The 22,132-nt window shown below is 45.0% G+C and overlaps 1 protein-coding gene across 1 annotated transcript in view; it reads left to right on the top strand.

The window, feature by feature from the left end:
• LOC121874603 (zinc finger CCCH domain-containing protein 13-like) overlaps window positions 1–22,132 on the top strand; it is a 141,912-nt gene that overhangs the window by 101,067 nt on the left and 18,713 nt on the right. Inside the window, exons 7-10 of the mRNA XM_042378829.1 lie at window positions 7,020–7,578; window positions 10,681–10,848; window positions 11,327–11,467; window positions 14,764–14,975. Of these exons, the coding sequence (XP_042234763.1) occupies window positions 7,020–7,578; window positions 10,681–10,848; window positions 11,327–11,467; window positions 14,764–14,975 (1,080 nt within the window). The remainder of the gene's footprint in view (window positions 1–7,019; window positions 7,579–10,680; window positions 10,849–11,326; window positions 11,468–14,763; window positions 14,976–22,132) is intronic.

The following is a 22,132-nucleotide window of genomic DNA, read 5'->3' as shown; positions in this document are numbered from 1 at the left end:
TCTACAACCATCCAACACCATCTACCACCATCCAACACCACCACCTAACACCATCACCACCATAATCACCAAGGTGTTGTGACCGCCGTGAGAGACCTAACCTAACCTAACCTCACCTCACACATCCGCTCCTTCACCCTTCATCTGCCCACCCTCACCCCTCCCCCCCCCTCCCCACCACCACCACCACCACCACCCACTGTGTCCTGGACTCACCACCACCTTCACCCACTGGTCCGGACTCTTCACCACCACTGTGTCCTGGACTCTTCACCACCCCACCCACTGTGTCCTGGACTCTTCACCACCACCACCCACTGTGTCCTGGACTTCACCACCTCACCCACTGTGTCCTGGACTCTTCACCACCCAGGGCCTCAGTGGTCTTACAGTATATGTGACCACAGGCCGGGTTATCTGACCTGGGTGATCACATGTATTTTTTTTTTCACCTGGAGGATTATTGGTTTCAAGTGCTGTTTAACGAGCCAATTAACCAGAGTTCAGGCAGTTTATAGCTGGGTGGACTGGGGTGCCCCGGCGAACCAGCTCCCGTTAGAACAAGATGTGTTGTGTATTCACTCATTGCTTAAGTGGTCCAGTTAAATACATCCTGGGATCCATAGTTAAGGAGAAATTACCGTAAGAATCGTTGAGAATTTAGTCTGGACGACCCCAGGTTGATCGCTGGCTGGTCGTTTGTCTGTTCACCTTTGTTTGCTCCCCCCTGACGTCACACCCATCACCATCCCCTACGTCACCATGTGTTTCTTATTGCCTCCATTTATACAGAAACAATAGTACAAGGTCGTATTTGTGTAACAGGTGGCAAATAGAAGCCTCTAGTTAAGGAAGTCCAAGATCACACCACACTGCCCTCCCTAACAGGTGGCAAATAGAAGCCTCTAGTTAAGGAAGTCCAAGATCACACCACACTGCCCTCCCTAACAGGTGGCAAATAGAAGCCTCTAGTTAAGGAAGTCCAAGATCACACCACACTGCCCTCCCTAACAGGTGGCAAATAGAAGCCTCTAGTTAAGGAAGTCCAAGATCACACCACACTGCCCTCCCTAACAGGTGGCAAATAGAAGCCTCTAGTTAAGGAAGTCCAAGATCACACCACACTGCCCTCCCTAACAGGTGGCAAATAGAAGCCTCTAGTTAAGGAAGTCCAAGATCACACCACACTGCCCTCCCTAACAGGTGGCAAATAGAAGCCTCTAGTTAAGGAAGTCCAAGATCACACCACACTGCCCTCGCTCTGTGTCGTAGCTCAAGTTAACTCGTAGGATGATTTCTTGTATCCCCAGCTAGGAAGAAAATTCATCGTACTAGACTTGGGGAATACAGCCCCTCTACAGAAGAAAGTTGACACACCTATCTGTTTCACTCGTCAGAATGGCACATCGGTTTGGCCCCCTCTATAGAGTTATCAGGTTCACGGGTTCGAAAGGTAAGGTGAGATGTCCTGCTGGTATTTTTTTGTATTCCAAACTTTTCTGGTCCCTTTAACTGTTGTAAAGGCACGGCAAAATGTTTTACACTAGCGCTTGTACGTGGGTGGTCGCTATGTGTAGGTTGATAATAGGGGGAAGTGGGTAGTTGCTCTATATGAGTGGTCGCTACAGTTGGGTGCCTGGTTTAGCTACTGCTTGGTAATGGTCGTTACGGATGGGTGGTCGCTATAGATAGGTGAGTGCTCGCTGAAGGTAGATGACCGGATTGGGTGATTGGTTGTCTATACGTGGGTGCCTGAACACTGGGGGAGGGGTAAGAATATTATCATGATGTACGCCTTTAAGTGTTGCCAGGAGGGGTACGATCAGTAACCCCTCAGTGGCTGGTGGGCGTAGGACTCAAAGCCTTACACGCGACTGGTGCTTATTCTCAAAGCTTAGTGCATTATAGTATTTTCTTTTACCCCAATTGAGGGTTAAGAAAATGCATCTCGTTAGTGTAGTGTCTTTGTGCAGTTTCCAAGCTGCATTTCGTCGCTTTGTGCCGTAGTTTAATTAAGCCAGTTAGACCCATCTCCCACATTTTCTGTTAGACGGGAAAAAATCAAGGTAGAATCCTGTTCCCGGATGTTCTGAAGTTCGTACACACACTGACGTGGTGACAGGCGATGGAGGAGTGCAAAAATGATATCAAACATGACGTCAAAATTGCCCAGAGATTCCACTTTATCTTTAGATATTTACTTAACAATACCCAGAGAAGCCTGGTCGTGATAAATTACGTATCATAACTGTAATATAAGATGTATCGGTCAACAGAGGGCGTTACTTGTTCATAACTTGTGTAAAATATCGCCGAGATTAATTGAATTTTATTAAGAGCTATGGGACAAAATACCTGTTTGTATGTTCAGAATTTGTGAGGGAAAATTGGATCAAAATATTCTCAACAAGATTTTACACTGCGAGCCAAGTATAATTACAGTATATCTAGTATATCCGGGCAGGAACCTAATGTGTCCAGCTGGAAACAATTATCAAGAGAAAATATAGTAAACATTGTAGTCTCGACAGTAGTTACAGGGTTGTGGGTTGGTAATGAGTATTGTTATAATATTAATAAGAGGTTGTGGCAGCATAGGTAATACTCACACACACACACACACACACACACAGGGTGACTCAGGGACAGGGCTCACCATGGGGGCACTATCATGAGGTTAACTTGGTGATGTAACAACCAGTAGTGGAGAGATGGTCGTCAAGTGCTCCTCCTCCACCCACCCACGCCTGTGCCCGCATCACTCCGTCAGTGGTTGGCTTACCTCCCTGCTACTGTTCACACTGGCTAAAAATACAATCTTTCATTGCACGGCTGTTGACTAGTGTTACAACCAACTGTTGTTTGTAAATAAATGAGACACTCTTATGCTTGTCAGGGTAAATGCATCCAGTTTAACAATAATAATAATGATAATAATACGAGTAATGATAATAATACGAGTAATAATAATAATAATAATAATAATAATAATAATAATAATAATAATAATAATGGCCATCCCGCTTTTAGTGAGGAGCTGTAATAGTAATAATAGTCATAATAAAAGCGTTCTGGAATCCCCATAAACGCTGTTAGGAATTTCATAATCTTTTAGAGAGTCTTCAAAGCACTTTTTATTGGGCTCTGGACGAGGTGCAGGCGGGCCCGTTCATAAGCACATTAAAGATGGCCCGGATCATGGTGTGACTCGGGCAGAACAAGGGTTATAAAATGTGCAATAGAGAGAGAAATAAATGCGACACGACTCTTGTTAAGTAGTTGAGTAATTTAGTTTAGTTTAGTATTAGAAGCCTGGGGGTTTTATTAAGTGGCACTGTGAACTAGTCGAATTTAAGATTCAGTTTCAGTCGGGTCAGGCGATATCATTATAAAACAAAGATGACGGAGTAGTTTTATTTGTAGTATTTAACCAATGTTTGGCCATTTTGTTTGTATATATTGTCAGTACACTACAATAGTTGCCTCTTTAGTGCTTTTGGTAAGGAAAACCGAGAAATAAGCTTTGTGACAGAGAACGCATTAAGCGTCTTTGAGGGGTAACGGTTTTATTGCCAGACGGATTTAGTTCTTTTTTACAAATATTTTTTTCGGCTTTAACCTAAAAAAAATGAAAGTAAATATTGTGAGTTTGGATAATATCAACGCTGCAATCATAACACTTGAACTTATATTTTTTTACTCGCTCGTTGAAGGACAATTAAGAAAGGTAGTGCTCAGATTTTTTCACGGTAAAAATATAATAAACGGAAGAATGATTTAATTGACGATGTACACGAGTTTTGTATATCACACTACCCCAGTATGGATTTTATAAGAGTAATAGAACTGATAGGAAAACTTTTGTTGTGCTTGCATATTTCGAGAAAGTAATCTAACATTTATCACTATCCGGTTTGATTATTTTGAATATGTGACACTGCGTCTATGTAGGGAGGCCAGTAAGTCATATGTGATAGAGTTGTGCAATATAGATATAGAATAATTAATAAATCATATGATGGCGGAGTTCAAATTTTTATGTCCGTACTCCTACAGAAGCCAGGTGTTAAGGCTTAATGCTGGTTGAGGAGTTTAGAGCTGAAGACACTAACCTCTAGCACACGGCGCTAATCCAACAAAATAAAACTTAACCTTGGCTAATAACCAAAGTTAAATTTAATATGGATAGCTTTGGATAAGTTTATTATAACTATGAAGACGAATATTTTGTCTATTATTGTCTTTAGATAAATAAGTTGGTTGCTATGTAAGCCTTTTCTGCTTCACGGAGAGGGCAGGAAATTGTAACCAATGGACAGTGGTGAGGTGTGAACGGCTAGAGTTTGTAGTAAACTATATCCCAGATGAGACTGCTTCTTGGTTGAGATTGAAATAATTTGATATTATACGTAGTGTTGAAATATGAAAATAAAACGAGAATATACTTGTCGTAATGTTTTCATTCAAAGAACACAGCGGTAAGTTCAGCAAAACGGTGTATAGTTGTGCGCTGGGCGTGTTGTTTCCTCCGTCTACTATAGAACACTTACTTTTCTGATTGTAGCAGCTATGGTGAGTGATCTCTGAGTTGTAAAATGATTATATGAGAATAAAAATACAATTGCATCACCTGGCGTATATCCAAACATAACGGTAGTCAACTTTTGCTCACTAGGATACACGTACAAGTAATTTTAAAGAGACAAGCACTTAAGGTAGTAATTTGATGTGAAGCTTAAGTATGTTTAAAACAGTACCGGCTCAGAAGTTACATTTGGTAAGTAATATGGGTTTTATTGTTAGATAGGTTAGGAAGATGATTAATTACGCTGCAAAGTTTCTAGGATTGTGTAAAGTTTTATTTTGTTTCTGCAATGTCTAAAAATGTCACTTTACACAGTGCTTCCATATCAGCGTGTGTTTGTTCATGTTAGCAGGTTTATGTATTTTCCTGTTCAAACAAACCCGCAAAATCATTGAGGATTGCCTGGGCTCCCAAGTAATAGTGTTGGTCGTCTGTGTGTGTGTGTGTGTGTGTGTGTGTTGTCCAGGAAGATTGAGATTAGTCTCTTTTTCAGTTTAATTATTTATGATTGCTTTCAGTATTAATTTGGGCTACGTTCAAGCGCAGTACAACGTTAACATTCTTCACTGCTTTCATTTTTGTATTTGTTATTGATGAACCTTAGAGAACATCGAATCCCTAGTTATAAAACACCGTCTCCTGGTGTGGGTTTTGATTCATGAAACGTAATTATTCTTGCCACTATGAATCTTAAAGAAACCTGTTTTAACTTATTATTGGTAAGGTAAATTGAGTAATGCGTTTCTTTCCACAAACTGAATAATAAGACCTTCAGAATTTAATGCGTTGGAAAGCTGCTCACACAACAGACACAGTTACCACATTTCATTAGCCTCCTAACTGAGTTTTTCCGTGTTGAGTTAATCTTTTATTTTCCCAGTTAAAATACCACACATTAACCTTTAGATATGAGTCCTGGCCAGCCGCTGAATTAAAATATTAGAAGTACATTACATCTCGAGTAAATGATTATACGAGGCAGGAGCTGGTTGACCTTTATTAATGTGTGTGTATTTATATGAGTATAAAGAGAGTCTGAGGCCATCACACCATTTCGCCTCCCCGACAGAGGTATTGAAAGGTGGCTTCCCATAGTCAAGATGGCCTTAAATCTATGAGGGGGTGTCTGTTGGTGACTTGTGGGAATTAAAAATCTAACCTTGTAGTTATTTAGATTTATATAAGTAACTATATGTTTTTACTGTATCAGACTAGTCGGGTTAGAGAAAACGTTCTATGAAAACTGATGACTTTTAGGTCATACTAAAATAATTATTACAGACTCGATGGTTGTAGCTGTTATGTGGGATCAGTCGTTCACCACCAGGATTCTTGTTATGTAATGTAAATAAAATGAAATGTGTGTGTGTAATAATAATAATAATAATAATAATAATAATAATAATAATAATAATAATAATAATAATAATAATAATAATAATAATAAAAGTTAACGGTTTATTGAAAAAAGTTCTGCAGCCCGAAAGCTGAAAATATACATTGGGCAAAAATATGTGTGTGTTATTTACTAAAGATCTATCAACTCCCTGTACGGTATAAATAAACATAGTCATGTACACTAAAATAAAGACTAGGAACCGACGTTATGTGATATTTGATTATTTAACTGAAGTGATGATGATGTCTGGTGAGCTACCTTGAACGCCATCTATAATTAGGAATATTGAACAAAGAATTTAATTAGCTTTACACCATGTTATCACATCATGCACGAGTACAGAAAAAAAACTGACTAGATGCAATATAATTAGCCACAGTTTGGTTCACATTTAAAGTTTTATAATTTGTTCGTGACTTCCTTTTACACGTAGTTTTTATATTTTGCCACATGGCCACTACGATTGCCAGTGGGCGTGGTTAGAGTATATTTTTTGTCCTAGGTGTTCTTCAGTAATCTCTAGTTGCGTCCATCACTGTTGATAAGTGACTTGGTGGAGTTTCTTCATGGGTCGTCATTGTGCATTTGGTGGGTCGTCATTGTGCAGTTGGTGGGTCGTCATTGTGCAGTTGGTGGGTTAATATTGATGTTTATTTTTTGTGTGTCGCTGTTCAGAGTATTTTGGTTGAGATTGTCTTTTTTTAGCAGTGGTTCCATATATATATATGTCTCGTAAATCTCTAACCGCTGTCAGTGTTGTCTAAACCTCTTACTGCGCCATCTTTTAGGACAATTGTTCCCTAGTTTCCTATATGTCTGGTGGGTGGCGCCTATGTAGCTGTTGGCAACCTTGCACATCCCCCCCTCCCTTCCTCCCCATTCTTCCTCGCCCCCACCTGCTTGAACCTTTCCCTTCAGGGCTCTTACTTTTTTAACCAGTCAACTTTCACACTTAAAAGTTCTCTCTCCCTCCTTTTTGCAGACAGTATTTCGTTACAATTTTTATCCTGACTTGTTCCTTTTGGTGTGTTTCAGGTCGCTCGCCGCTGAGGGAGGCGCAGAAGAGTGGGGCAGAGAGAGCCAAGGAGAAGGTCAGGCGGAAGAGTGAGGGAGAGAGACCGAAGGAGAGGGAGAAGAGACGTGAGGGAAGCAAACCTGAACGGAATTCAGAGACAGAGAGACTGAAGGAGAGAGAGAGGAAGGACAGGAAACTAGAATATGATAGGTTGAAAATTGAGGAAAGGGAGAGACAGAGAGCTGGTAAAGAGAAGACACAGACAAACGCAGATAAAGACAAGAGAAAGAAATCCCTAGAACGTGAGAAGAGAAAATCCTTCGAAGACCGAGAGAGGAAGAAGAGTGAGGAGAGGGAGAGGAAGAAGAGTGAGGAGAGGGAGAGGAGGAAAAGTATTGAACGGGAGAAGAGACGGAGCGTCGAGCGAGAAAAACGGAGGAGTGAGGACAGGAGAAGAAGCGAGGAGAGGGAGAGACGAAAGAGCCCCGAGAAGCAGAAGAAAAGAGAAGAGGAGAAAGATAAGAGAACCACAGACAAACACTATGGCGGCCACTCAGGCTCCCCGGAGAAGAGAATAAGGTGAGCCTCTATTCACTCATCACGTAGGCTAGATCAGTAACTTGTTTAGAGCGTCTTGGCAACATTTTAAAGCCCGCCAGCTCTCTATAAAACTCTTACCAATCATTCAGAGCTTTATAGAACTCTCAACCAGTCTTTCAGAGCTTTATAAAACTCTCAACCAGTCATTCAGAGCTTTATAGAACTCTCAACCAGTCATTCAAAGCTTTATATAACTCTCAACCAGTCATTCAAAGCTCTATATAACTCTCTACCAGTCATTCAGAGCTCTATATAACTCTCAACCAGTCATTCAAAGCTTTATATAACTCTCAACCAGTCATTCAGAGCTCTATATAACTCTCAATCAGTCATTCAGAGCTCTATATAACTCTCAACCAGTCATTCAAAGCTTTTTATAACTCAACCAGTCATTCAGAGCTCTATATAACTCTTAACCAGTCATTTAAAGCTTTATATAACTCAACCAGTCATTCAAAGCTTTATATAACTCTCAACCAGTCATTCAAAGCTCTATAGAACTCAACCAGTCATTCAAAGCTCTATAGAACTCTCAACCAGTCATTCAAAGCTTTATATAACTCTCAACCAGTCATTCAAAGCTCTATATAACTCTCAACCAGTCATTTAAAGTCATCTATATAACTCTCAACCAGTCATTCAAAGCTTTATATAACTCAACCAGTCATTCAAAGCTTTATATAACTCTCAACCAGTCATTCAAAGCTCTATATAACTCTCAACCAGTCATTCAAAGCTTTATATAACTCTCAACCAGTCATTCAAAGCTTTATATAACTCTCAACCAGTCATTCAAAGCTCTATATAACTCTCAACCAGTCATTCAAAGCTTTATATAACTCAACCAGTCATTCAAAGCTTTATATAACTCTCAACCAGTCATTCAAAGCTCTATATAACTCTCAACCAGTCATTCAAAGCTTTATATAACTCTCAACCAGTCATTCAAAGCTTTATATAACTCTCAACCAGTCATTCAAAGCTCTATATAACTCTCAACCAGTCATTCAAAGCTTTATATAACTCAACCAGTCATTCAAAGCTTTATATAACTCTCAACCAGTCATTCAAAGCTCTATATAACTCTCAACCAGTCATTCAAAGCTTTATATAACTCTCAACCAGTCATTCAAAGCTTTATATAACTCTCAACCAGTCATTCAAAGCTCTATATAACTCTCAACCAGTCATTCAAAGCTTTATATAACTCAACCAGTCATTCAAAGCTTTATATAACTCTCAACCAGTCATTCAAAGCTCTATATAACTCTCAACCAGTCATTCAAAGCTTTATATAACTCAACCAGTCATTCAAAGCTTTATATAACTCTCAACCAGTCATTCAAAGCTTTATATAACTCTCAACCAGTCATTCAAAGCTTTATATAACTCTCAACCAGTCATTCAAAGCTCTATATAACTCTCAACCAGTCATTCAAAGCTTTATATAACTCAACCAGTCATTCAAAGCTTTATATAACTCTCAACCAGTCATTCAAAGCTTTATATAACTCTCAACCAGTCATTCAAAGCTTTATATAACTCTCAACCAGTCATTCAAAGCTTTATATAACTCTCAACCAGTCATTTCATTGTGTGTTTTGTTCACTCCATTTGTTACTGTACTGAGACTCACCACGGACTTGCTGGAGATTATTTATGAGTACCTTTCAACACGAGGAAGTTGTAATTGTATGTGTTTTAAGCTGTTAGTTATTGTTAGGGTAGGAACTGTATTGACCTTTGTATAATATAGTCGTGTGTGATCGGATGCTTGTCCTGGGTATAGCCTTAGTAGCGGTGGTTTGTATACAGGACTTAACCACCTTAGTTCACATCCCTCAATCGTCACAGCTTCTTCCCTCAACCGTCACAGCTTTACTTAACCGTCACAACTTTATTTAACCGTCTGTTTAGCTTTACTTAACCCTTACAGTTTAGCTTTACTTAATCGTCACGGTTAGTATTATACCTAACCTATGTAACTTCCTTTACCCGCCACCTGACATTACCGCCACAGTGTCCCGCCATACCTGAGGACAATATAACGACCTTTGTACTTAGAGTTAGACCCCGTAAGAAGAACTCCTAACGCGACAAACTCTAAAGCAACTTATGTTATTCTATAATTTATACAATGGACCTTTATGATGAATAGAAAACATTACGGCTGAAGTTAATGAATCTTTAATTATCTTAATGGTTTAATTGCCTCTTAATCCTATTGTTTGGTGATACGTCATTCACTAGTAACGGATCCTGGATAAATTGTGTGGGTGGTAGTAGTAGTTGGAGGTCAATAGAGGTTATGTTAGGTCACCTTAGGCCCGAGACTATAGGTTAACATCTTATCATATAGGTTTATGACACACCTGGAGACGTCGACAAAAGGACAACTATTTTTGTTGGTTTGAGATATTTTATTGGTACTTTTGTCCACTACTCGTCCAAGGTCTTCTGCCGCTGTGGGAAAGAACGAAACGGACAAATACTTCTCGTTTCTTGGCGAATTAGTGACATTAACTGTACACGACCCATGAACTCTGTGGGTCTTGATGGCCATCTTGATTTGTGTTTGTTCTCTCCACCGCGAGACACCGAGAGGTTGTTTGGCCAGACAGACTCTTTATCTCTCTCTCAGGCCTTGACCCTCTCTCGTGTTGTTGGTCAGCACCTGGGAGAGAGATGGAGCAAGTGACGGTTGTTAATGGTGATTGACTGACTGTCTTAATTGGTGCAAGCGAGGGAGTTAGCACTGTTTTCCCACGATGGTCTGCACACACACACACACACACGCGCACACACACACACACACACACACACACACACACACACATTATCCAGGTTACCAGGAACGCAGTGCTGTGTTTTACGTTATATTCTTTGGTTAGTAACACGTGGCCAAGAGGTCTGCGTCAGTATATTTCCTGTTGTTATTCAGTTACAGGGTGAGACTGTATCCCTCCGACAACAACAGCTGCAGCGTTATCCTGTTATAACATGTTTGTATACCTCTAAAAATACAGCTGTGGTAGCATTATCCTTTAAGTAATCTCACTCTGTTATTCCCGCCCGCAGCAGTAGTAGTAGCAGCAGCAGTAACAGCAGGATGGTGCAGCAAAACAGCAGTGGAGGAGGGGCCGGGGGAGGGTCTCGCACTGACCTGTCTGAGGCTGAGAGGGCCGAACTAGAGCGGCGGGAGAGAATACAACGGTACAAGGACGAGCGACGCAAGCAGATAGCTGCCAGGTGAGCCTCCACCCTCTCACCATAAGACAGTGTACACGTGTGTATTATCACAGTAACTACGAACACTCAACACCACCCAGATATTTCAACACGGTACACGGATCTTGTCGCACAGGCAGTTACCCAGAACAAAGCTCTTCTGTAGACATTTGTATTGTATTGTCACTTGCCTGCCTGTACGGGCTGTTACCATCTGGGTTCTATTGTGTTCTTATACTATAATTTTCTGCCCTCCCCCCCCTCCCCAATGCTGTACACGGGATATATTGATCACCTATCAGTCCCTCCGTACACCTGTCACACTTTTGTTGGCGGGGTCACAGTGTCTAGTGTAGTGATGGAGTGTTTTTTACAACTCTTCACAAAGTTACTTGGATTTCCTGTTTATATTTTAATGTCATTTGAATTTTACACAAGTCTGGGTTTTTTTTTCATACCCCAAAAATGAATAGTGGTGTATAATGAGTCCTTCCGGCAGGTACGGGACGGCGGAGTGGTCGTCGTCAGAAGAGAGCGCGGGAGGAGAGGAGTCCTCCTTCCTGGCCTATCGTAGGAGGCGCCGCAAGGGCCGTGACGCTGACACCTCCTCCACCGACCTCTCCCCGCACGACGCCAAGAGGTAAGCTACTCTCCTACTGTACTGTGAGGCTCGGTCACCCACCCAAACACTCCTCTGTGTCATTTTGGCTGCGTTTAATCAGTCCAGCACGTGTCTCTCCTGACCTGACTGGTTTTTCTTAGTCCATGAGGGATATAATTTTGACAGGCAACTCAATATAACCAGTGATCAATTTTTGGTCCCCTCTTGTTAAGTTCAGTCCAGGGGTTGACACACGCCGGACCCTATACAGCTACAGACAAACTCCCAACATTTTAGAATATCATCACACATTTATATCTCCAGCACCTTTAGCTTATGTTAGCATATACGGAGAATGCTCATGTGTGTTTTGAGCGAAGTACGTCATCATAGGCAGTGTAAATACAGCATACCTTAGACTTTTTCTGGTGTTTAAGTTATAGTTATCCCTTTACGACACATTGCCCTGTGGCTAGAAACAGATACAGTATACCCATAGGACAGAAGGCGAGTGCTGTATTGACTCGGCCACCGCTCCCTTAGCTCTTGTATAGTCAGAGGTGATCAGTGCACTCAAACCAGACTTCACTTTTAAGTTTGGTGAAAAGGAAACACTTCACAACCCACTCATGAGGGTGGTGAGTGGGGGGTAGAGGGCCTGTCATTATTTCACTCACGTTGGACTTAGGAGAGGGGCGAGAGGGAGACACAGTCAACACCTCGCCACGCCTCTCTCTCTCTCTCTCTCTCTCTCTCTCTCCTCTGCTCATTTCTTCTTTTTCTTTCTTCTTCTGCTTCTTCTTCTCAGTACCTCCTCCCTCTCTATGCGTGGTATAGTTTTCACTCACTCACTCAATGAACACTTAGATTATCATAATAACTTAATACACTTGACGCCACTTTTTAGCAGCTTACTTAAATAATATCTACCATGTTCTTGTTTTGTAAGTAATTGGGTTTATACACTTACAGATGGCTCCAACTTAATGTCACTTTTCTCCACAGTTAAATACTTTACTTGTTCATGTTTTGTAAGTAATTGGGTTGAGACACTTAAGACACCAGCCTCCTCTTGCATTCAGCGGACTGTCTACACCTTTAGCGTCATCCTATTCACACAACTTGTAAAATATTTCGGTGTTTTTCGCTGTCACTTGAATGCTTGCAAACCTCCCCCTTGTCTGCTGGCTCAAAACATACAGGCATTTGGCGTGTCGGGAGTGGCGAAGGCATTAGATATTTAAGCTTCTAGCAGCGTGGGATCATGCAAAGCAACTCTGTGTGTGTGTCTATCTGTATGTATGTATGCGAGGGTGTCTATGTATGTATATGTGTGCGCTCGCGTATGTGTGTGTGTGTGTGTGTGTGTGTGTGTGTGTGTGTGTGTGTGTGTGTCGCTTAATACTGGGGCAGCAGAGTCTAATTTGTGGAGATTAAATGGCTTCTTGTGTGTTGTATCGCTGGCAGGTGGTGCCCTGTGTGTGTGTGTAGGGGGGGTAGAAGGAAGACCAGACTAATGGGAGGGTTTTTATGAATAGAGATTAATTGTGTTGACCGTATTATATTTTAATAGCGTTAATCTTGCCTACGTTACCCCCAATATATGTCGTACACATGTCTCCATTCACTCTCGTCTTGCCTACAATTACGTTCAAATTTCGCCTTGACACACACACACACACACACACACACACACACACACACACACACACACACACACACACAGTCAACAGCCCACAATCCTAATCAGCTACGACCTATTGCAATCACCCCAATACCCAGCCTAATCTGTGAAAGTTTTGTGTTCGACTGGGCTTATGCTGATATTGCAGGAGTCGTAGACCCTCAGCAATTTGGCAACATGAAACTTCCTCCACTCACTGTCTTGTCAGCTTTCTCGATTACATATACCGCCATCTCGAGAAACGAAAAACGTCTGTAGCTGTCGCCTTCATTGATTTCACTAAAGCGTTCGACCTAGTCGACCACAATATAATCATCAACAAAGCTATTGACCTCGGGCTTCGGAGAAGTCTTATACCATAACCAGACTTCCTCAGTGACCGACGCCAAGCTGTACGCTTCCGAGGGGCTGTCTCCACCTTTCAGTCACTCACCTGGCGTCCCCAAGCACCAAGATGGACCACTCTGCTTCCTTATGCTCATCAATGATGCCCTAAGAGAAACCCCTGCTCGCTGGAAATATGTCGACGACTCCACCATTGGGATCAGCGTCAACAATTCTGCTCCAACTATACCGCCCTTCAGGATTTATTGAACAGTCTCCAAAACTGGGCCACCAACAACCATGTCACATCAACCATACCAAGACCATGCTTATGCACATCAACCTCTCCTCCGACATTGTCCCACCTCCTTCCATTACTCTAGGTCCGAACACACTCCAGGTTGTAGATTCCACGAAGCTCCTCGGCGTCACCATAGACAACAAACTAAATTGGAAACCACACGTCAGTGAAGTTGTCAAATCCTCCAGTTTCCGTCTCCACCTCCTCCGCCGACTCAAGTCCCTCGGAGTTCCTGCACGAGCTCCTCAGTGTTTACACAACATTCATACTTCCCAAGCTCACCTATGCCTCCCCACCTGGTCTTCCTCCTAAATGCCACACAACGTAAACACCTAGAAAAAGTGCAAAGAGGGCATGCAAGATTATTCTCTCCCTTCCTACTCCACATATCAAAAGCGCTCAACACACTGACCCTTTCGACTCTCACTGACCATCACCACGACCTCATCTGCAAATTTGGTAAGCTTCTACACCATCCTCGACACCGGCTCCTACTACCACCTGAGATCCCTAGTCCGAGAATTGCTGTTCGACACCACAACCGCATCCAGCCCATACGTGCACGAACTGATCGCTATAAGAACAGCCCAGTCCCAACCATTGTAAAAATTATCAATAACTAATAAACCAGTGTATTCACTCCCAGTAAACACTACTCCTTGCACTGTCACTATGTTGAAACGAACTGTAGTTTGAGCTTTTCCCCATCTAGTTATTATATGTCTTATTTGTGTCACTTATGTTACTTGTATATTATTTGTAATTCGAAACCCATTCCCCAAATATAACTGTATATTTTCAGCCTTCTGGCTGGCCAAGCTCTTTCAATAAACCGTTAATTATTATTATTATTATTATTATTATTATTATTATTATTATTATTATTACACACACACACACACACACACACACACACACACACACACAGCCTTGAGGAGTGTACATTTGGTTGTGTTGTGTTTGGGGGAACGGGGCGTGTCCTGCCTGGCCACCCCCCACTGAGTCGTGTTCTTCTCGCCCCCACAGGCCTCAGGAGAACGGGTCCTCGCTTGAAGGTCGTGGACGGCGTCTGGTGGGCGGTTCGTCGTCTGAGGATGTGGTGATGGGCGTAAGGACCAATCGCACCTCGCGCCTCCGCCATGCCGCCCTGTCCTCCTCCTCCAACAACAACAACAACAACAAGAATAACAACTCCAGTTCCGCCCACGACGCTGTGAGGGACGCCACACCCACCACCGGTAAGTTGTTGTAATGCTGATTGGTTGTAAGGTTGTTGTTGTTTACTTATAGACACTCGCTTCATTGGGGTGGTTTGTTTCACTAAGTGGGAGGAAACTTCGAGGTGGGTTCTTCTGCTCCAGTTGTAATCTTGTCGTGAGGTGGTGACTGTAGCCAACATGGTGAGCTAGTGGGGTGGTTGTAATGATGATCAACTTCCACACCATCACCATCCTGGAACACAAAGGAGATGGTAGAGTGTTATAGTTGTAATTGTGGTAGACAGGTGATAGTTGTAAGTGTGGTAGACAGGTGATAGTTGTAAGTGTGGTAGACAGGTGATAGTTGTAAGTGTGGTAGACAGGTGATAGTTGTAAGTGTGGTAGACAGGTGATAGTTGTAAGTGCGGTAGACAGATGATAGTTGTAAGTGTGGTAGACAGGTGATAGTTGTAAGTGTGGTAGACAGGTGATAGTTGTAAGTGTGGTAGACAGGTGATAGTTGTAAGTGTGGTAGACAGATGATAGTTGTAAGTGTGGTAGACAGGTGATAGTTGTAAGTGTGGTAGACATCATCCCAGAACCTACAGTAACTCCAGGGTAGCAACACCTGATGGAAGCTTTATCACCAAGGTGTACTGTGTATGTTAACAAATATATTACACACATTATATCTTCGTTAATCTCGAGATGACACCTGAAATATCGTCGTTACCTGTGTGAATAATAGAAATCAATTAACTATCCTTACTATAATCATATTAGGAATTGTGAATAAAAAAAAAACCATGGAATTTTAACTGAATGAATGTTGAAGCGTGGAGCCCAAGTGGTTCAGTGTGACGCTTAGGAAGAATTTATGACTGGGGGCAGATGAGGACGGATCCAGCCAGTACCACCGACCTACAGATCTCGACCCCTGGTGAAGTGAGGGGAGAGGAGGAGGTGGTGGTGAGGTGAGGTGAGGTGAGGTGAGGTGAGGTAGGCGCCGCTGCCCTTATAATACAACACAGTATATATACGACAAATTGTAGGATCACTATTTGAATATTTATTAATCTTTTGTTTGGTAAAGAACCCAGGCGAGAGAGTCCGTGTTAGGAGTCATTACTTCAAGGTTATGTTTCTTTTTTTACTCTCTCTCTCTCTCTCTCTCTCTCTCTCTCTCTCTCTCTCTCTCTCCTTCCATGGCAGGTAATAAATTGTTCATCAGGTGAGCACGACCACCTGACCGAATATTACAACGCCTTTAATTGGGATTGTGTTGTTTTGGGGGCAGGGCAGGGGCGGGTCAGGGTGGGGCCAGGGCAGGCGGTCAGGCAGGTAGGGCAGGGTGGGGCAGGGCAGGCAGGGTGGGGCAGAGGCAGGTCAGGGGCAGGGGCAGGGCGGGTCAGGGGTGGGGCAGGGCGGGATACAGTGGGTTCTGCACCGCCGTTGTCCTCCCAAGAAGAATACTGCCATTGTTACCTCTGCTATTTCGGCTCTCTCACCCGCTACTGTCTTTGCTAGGTGGTAATCAGTGATGGGGGAGGCAGGGGTGTGGAGGGACGTGTGTCATAGGTAGGGGTGGAAGTTCGTGGGTAGGGAGGGAAGTTCGTGAGTAGGGGAGGGGAAGTTCGTGGTAGGGAGGAAGTTCGTGGGTAGGGGGAGGAAGTTCGTGAGTAGGGAGGGGAAGTTCGTGGGTAGGGGAGGAAGTTCGTGAGTAGGGAGAATTCGTGGGTAGGGAGGGAAGTTCGTGAGGGATTTATGGGGCGGGGGGTTAAGCTAGAGAGGTGTAGAGGACTGATAAGTGGTGATGTTTTGTTGTGATCTGGGGAGGGGTGTGTGGCGGGGAGGAGTGGGTGGGGGGCGTGTGTGGGCGGAGGTTAGGTCAGGGTGTGGGTTCCTCAGGTGGCTGGTGAGATATTCTTGGCACAAGTTGCAGGACACGTTGTTGACAGTAACTTATTGGTGCGTGTTGTTCTCCCCAAGGTGTGGTGCCTCTCTCTCTCTCTCTCTCTCTCTCTCTCTCTCTCTCTCTCTCTCTCTCCTCTCTCTCTCTCTCTCTCTCTCTCTCTCTCTCTCTCTCTTCCATCCTCCCACACCTCTCCACGCCTTCACCCCGCCATCCCTCACCTCTCCACGCCCCTCTCCCAGCTCTTTAAAACTCCCTCTCAGCTCTTTCAGCCCCTCTCCTCACCTCTCCATTACTCTCACCGTGTGGCCTCCTCTCCCACTCCACATGTCAGGGTTTTTGTGACCTCCCCCTCCCCTCTCTCTTTCCTTCCTCCTCTTCCTCTCTCTTTCCTCTCCTTTCCTCCCTCTCTTTCTCTCCCCTCACCACCTCCTTTCTCTCCCCTTCCTCCTTATCCTCCTTACCCCCTTTAACTTACCTCCATCTTCCCCTCCTTTACTCTACCTTTAACATCTTCCTTCTTCCCCTCTTTCCCCTCCTCTCTTCCCTTCCTGATCTGATTGACATTACCTTTCCCTTACCTTTCTTCTCTCTCTCTCTCTCTCTCTCTCTCTCTCTCTCTCTCTCTCTCTCTCTCTCTCTCTCTCTCTCTCTCTCCTGACACACACACACACTCACCCTTCCCTCTCTCATTCCCCTTTATGCAATTGTTATTGTTGAAGTTTATTTACGTGCTTCTTCCCTCCTTCTCCCCCTCCCCTTACTTCTCTTCCTTCTTCTCCTCCTTCTCTTCTTCCCTCCCTTTCTTTCTCTCTTCCTTTCTCTCCCCTTTCTCCCCCCTCCCCCCCCACCTTCCCTCCCCCTCCCCCTCCTGGTCTCTGTCACCCAACACGTGACCTGAAGCATCTCTCTTTCTCCTCAGCTTGTTGTCTCTCCGTCTCTCTCTTTCTCCCTCACTGTGTTGGTTCTCTCCTTGGACTACTTCTCTTTCATACCCCGTGTGTGTGTGTGTGTGTGTGTGTGTGTGTGTGTGTGTGTGTGTGTGTGTGTGTGTGTCTAGTTCCAGTTACCTCGTCGGTACTGTCTAGATGTCTTTCTGTCGTCTGATTTTAGCGCCTTGGTCTTTGTTAGTTCGTTTCTTGTCTGTCTGTCTGTAATTTGTCTCGTTCGATGTTGTTGTGTGTGTGTGTGTGTGTGTGTGTGTGTGTGTGTGTGTGTGTGTGTGTGTGTGTGTGCCTTTCTTCTTCCTCCCTCACTCTCCCACCTCCTCTCCCTAACCCTCATTCCTCCTCCTTCCTTCCTTCCTTCCCTCCTTCCTTCCCTCCTTCCTTCCTTTCCTTCCTCTCTCCTCCCCTCCCCTTCCTTCCTCTTTTCCCTCCCCACCTCCCCCTCTTTTTCCTTCCTTCCTTCCTTCCTTCCCCTTCCTTCCTTTCTTCCTTCCTTCCTTCCTTCCTCTCTCCTTCCTTCCTTCCTTCCTTTTCCTTCCTTCCTTTCCTTCCTTCCTTCCTCCTCTCTCCCTTCCTTCCTTCCTTCCTTCCTTCCTTCCTTCCTTCCTCTCTCCCTCCCACCTTCCTTCCTTCCTTCCTCCTCACTTCCTCCCCTCCCCTCCCCTCCTCCCTCCCTCCCTCCCTCCCTCCTCCCTATTCTCTCCTTATTCCTCCCTCCTTCTCCCTCCCCTTCCTTCCTTCCCTCCTTCCTTCCTTCCTTCCTTCCTCTCTCCCTCCCCACCCCCTTCCTTCTCCTCACTTCCTCCTCCCTCCCCTCCTCCCTCCCTCCTCCCTCCCTCATTCTCTCCCTTATTCCTCCTCCTCTCCTCCCTCCCCTCCCTTCCTTCCTTCCTTCCTTCCTTCCTTCCTTCCTTCCTTCTTCCCTCCTTCCTTCCTCCTTCCCAGGACCTAACCCGTTACCACCTCTCCTTTCTCTTGTGATATGATAAAAAAGCTATACTTTACCTCCCACAAGAGCCAGTCATGCTGTCAACTCTCTCTCTCTCTCTCTCTCTCTCTCTCTCTCTCTCTCTCTCTCTCTCTCTCTCTCTCTCTCTCATCCTCTTTCCGTTCATCAGGTTGTCATTCTCTCTCCTTACTGTCCCACCTCTTTCGTTTTCTTCCTCCTCCTCCTCCTCCTTGTATTCTTCTCCCCTTCCCTTGTACATCATTCTCCTCTCCTTCTTTTCCCTTTCTCCCCTCTCCCCTCTCCTCTCCCCTCTCCTACTCTCCCTCTCCCTCCATAATCCTTCTCCCTTTCCTCTCGAGTTGATCTAATTTTTTCACTTTTCTGAATTCGCGTATGGTTAGTTGTCTCCCGTTCCTGTCTCCTCCCCACCTCTGTCTCCTCACCTCTGTCTCCTCCCCACCTCTGTCTCCCCTCTGCCTCCTCTCCCCACCTCTCTCCCCACCTCTGCCTCCTCCCCACCTCTGCCTCCTCTCCCCCACCTGCCTCCTCTCCCCACCTCTGTTTCCTCCCCACCTCTGACTCCTCCCACCTCTGTCTCCTCCCACCTCCTGACTCCTCCCCCCACCTCTGCTCCTCCCCCCCTCTGTCTCCTCCCCCACCTCTGCCTCCTCTCCCTACCTCTGTCTCCCCCACCCCTGTGTCCTCCCCCCTCTGCCTCCTCTCCCCCCCTCTGTTTCCTCCCCACCTCTGCTCCTCCCCACCTCTGTCTCCTCCCCACCTCTGACTCCTCCCACCTCCTGAGCTCCTCCCACCTCTGTCTCCTCCCCACCTCTGTCTCCTCCCACCTCTGCCTCTCTCCCCCACCTGTTTCCTCCCCACCTCTGACTCCTCCCACCTCTGTCTCCTCCCCACCTCTGTCCTCCCCACCTCTGACTCCTCCCCCACCTCTGTTCCTCCACCTCTGCTCCTCCCACCTCGCTCCTCCCCCCACCTCCTCCTCTCCCTACCTCTGTCTCCCCCACCCCTGTGTCCTCCCACCTCTGTCCTCCCCACCTGTGTCCTCCCACCTCTGACTCCTCCCCACCTCTTTCTCCCTCCCCCTCTGTCTCCTCCCCCTCTGTCTCCTCCCCTCTGCCTCCTCTCCCCACCTCTGTCTCCCCACCTCTGACTCCTCCCACCTCTGACTCCTCCCCCTCTGACTCCTCCCCCCCACCTCTGTCTCTTCCCCCACCTCTCTCTTCCCCCCCCTGTTTCCTCCCCCCCACCCGTTTCCTCCCCCTCTGTCTCCTCCCCCCCCTGCTCCTCCCCCCCACCTCTGTCTCTCCCCACCTCTGTCTCCCCCATCTGTTTCCTCCCCCACCTGCTCCTCCCCACCCTGTCTCCTCCCCACCTCTCTCTCCTCCCCACCTCTGTCTCCTCCCCACCTCTGTATCCTCCCCACCTCTGCCTCCTCCCCCACCTCTGTCTCCCCCACCCTGTTTCCTCCCCCACCCCGTTTCCTCCCCACCTCTGTCTCCTCCCCTCTGTCTCCCCCCTCGTTTCCTCCCCACCTCTGACTCCTCCCACCTCCCAGCTCCTCCCCCTCTCTCTCCCGCCCCCGTCTCCTCCCCCACCATTAGCTCCCTAAGACCACCTCCCCAGGTCCAGGGTGAGCGTATAATTAAGCCCTGAGCTGAGTTTTTCGCCGAGTGAGAGTGGGAGGCGTTCTCTCTCTCTCTCTCTCTCTCTCTCTCTTACTCTCTCTCTCTCTCTCTCTCTCTCTCTCTCTCTCTCTCTCTCTCTCTCTCTCTCTCTCTCTCTCTCTCTCTCTCTCTCTCTCGTATATAACTTTTCCCTCCTCCTTAATTCAATCATCACTGTTTTTTTTCCCGTTTCCTTTTTTTCAGTAATAAACTTAGAGACATTTCACCTGCTGTCTGACCTCAGATAAGTTTTGTCTGTGTTTGCCTCTGTCTGTCTGTCTGTCTGTCTGTTCGTCTGTGTGTGTCTGTATGCACGTCTATGTGTGTATTTGTCTGTCTTCGTGTGCCCTCCTGTCTGTCTGTCTCTGTCTGTCTGTCTATTCATCCAATGTAACCCTTTAAGGATTATAGCTCAGATAATCGCCTGTTATAGCAGAAATTATCATCGTTTTCTTCTTAAGGAATTATAAATTATCGTCGACTTGGAAAAAAAATTGTACCTGAATTATTTAAGTGTTTTAGGTCTAATTATCGTCAGTATAATTAGTTATCGTTTAGGGCCATCGTCTTCCAAAGGGGTAGTTTTAGGGACTGGTCAGGTAATGGTGTGTGTGGGGTATTTTTGGCACACAAGGGATAAGGGTGAGTTTAAGGGGGTAAGGGTAGAGGGTAAGGGTAAAAGAAGGGGTTAAAAAAGGTAGGAAATTTTAAAGGGATAAGGGAAGGGTGGTAAAGGGAAAGGGAGTTTAAAGGGTGTAAGGGAGGAAAGGGAGAGAGAGAGTGGTCTATAGACATAAATGTCAGGTGATTAAGTTTTACTGATAAAGTTGCATCCGGTGCCTGACTCACTTGTTACCGCTGGCGGGCGTGCGAGTGGTGTCAGCCCCCCCCTCCCCACCGCTTTGTTTTAATGCTGTATTATTATTTTCTGTGTGTGTGTGTGTGTGTGTGTGTGTGTGTGTGTGTATATATGTTTACACATGTGTTTTAAGTGTATATGTCTGTCCGTGTATATAGATTGTAGTGTGTGTGTGTGTGTGTGTGTGTGTGTGTAATATGTTTACACATGTGTTTTAAGTGTATATGTCTGTCGTGTATATAGATTGTAGTGTGTGTGTGTGTGTGTGTGTGTGTGTGTGTGTGTGTGTGTGTTTTATATATGTTTACACATGTGTTTTAAGTGTATATGTCTGTCCGTGTATATGGAATTGTAGTGTGTGTATTGTGTGTGTGTGTGTGTGTGTGTGTGTGTGTGTGTGTGTGTGTGTGTGGGTGGGATGTTTACAATGTGTGTTTTTATTATTTAAAGTTATGTACACACGTGGTTGGAGTGTGTATGTGTATATATATATATATTTGGGTTTGTGTGCGTGTGGTTGTTTCGTGTACAGTACATGCTTATGTGATGGATCTTGGTGTGGTCTCTCTCTCTCTCTCTCTCTCTCTCTCTCTCCTCTCTCTCTCTCTCTCTCTCTCTCTCTCTCTCTCGGGCAATCGATCGTGTAGGGAGCAGCAGCAAGGAGCAGGAGTGAGGCAGTGCTCTACCCCCTGATGCCTCCCTCGCTCATTACTGGTGATGAGAAATATTGCCTCCTGCTTTTTATCTCTACGTGGAAATAATTTATCGTCTTTCACGTGTGCTCAGAAATTTCTTGATCTTCTTTATGACATGTACGTAGAAATAGTTTAGGTGTTAGACAAAGGAA

Source organism: Homarus americanus, unplaced genomic scaffold (genome assembly GCF_018991925.1).
Source record: "Homarus americanus isolate GMGI-L3 unplaced genomic scaffold, GMGI_Hamer_2.0 scaffold34360, whole genome shotgun sequence".
Taxonomy (NCBI): domain Eukaryota; kingdom Metazoa; phylum Arthropoda; class Malacostraca; order Decapoda; family Nephropidae; genus Homarus; species Homarus americanus.
This window is presented reverse-complemented; position numbering and strand designations above follow the sequence as displayed.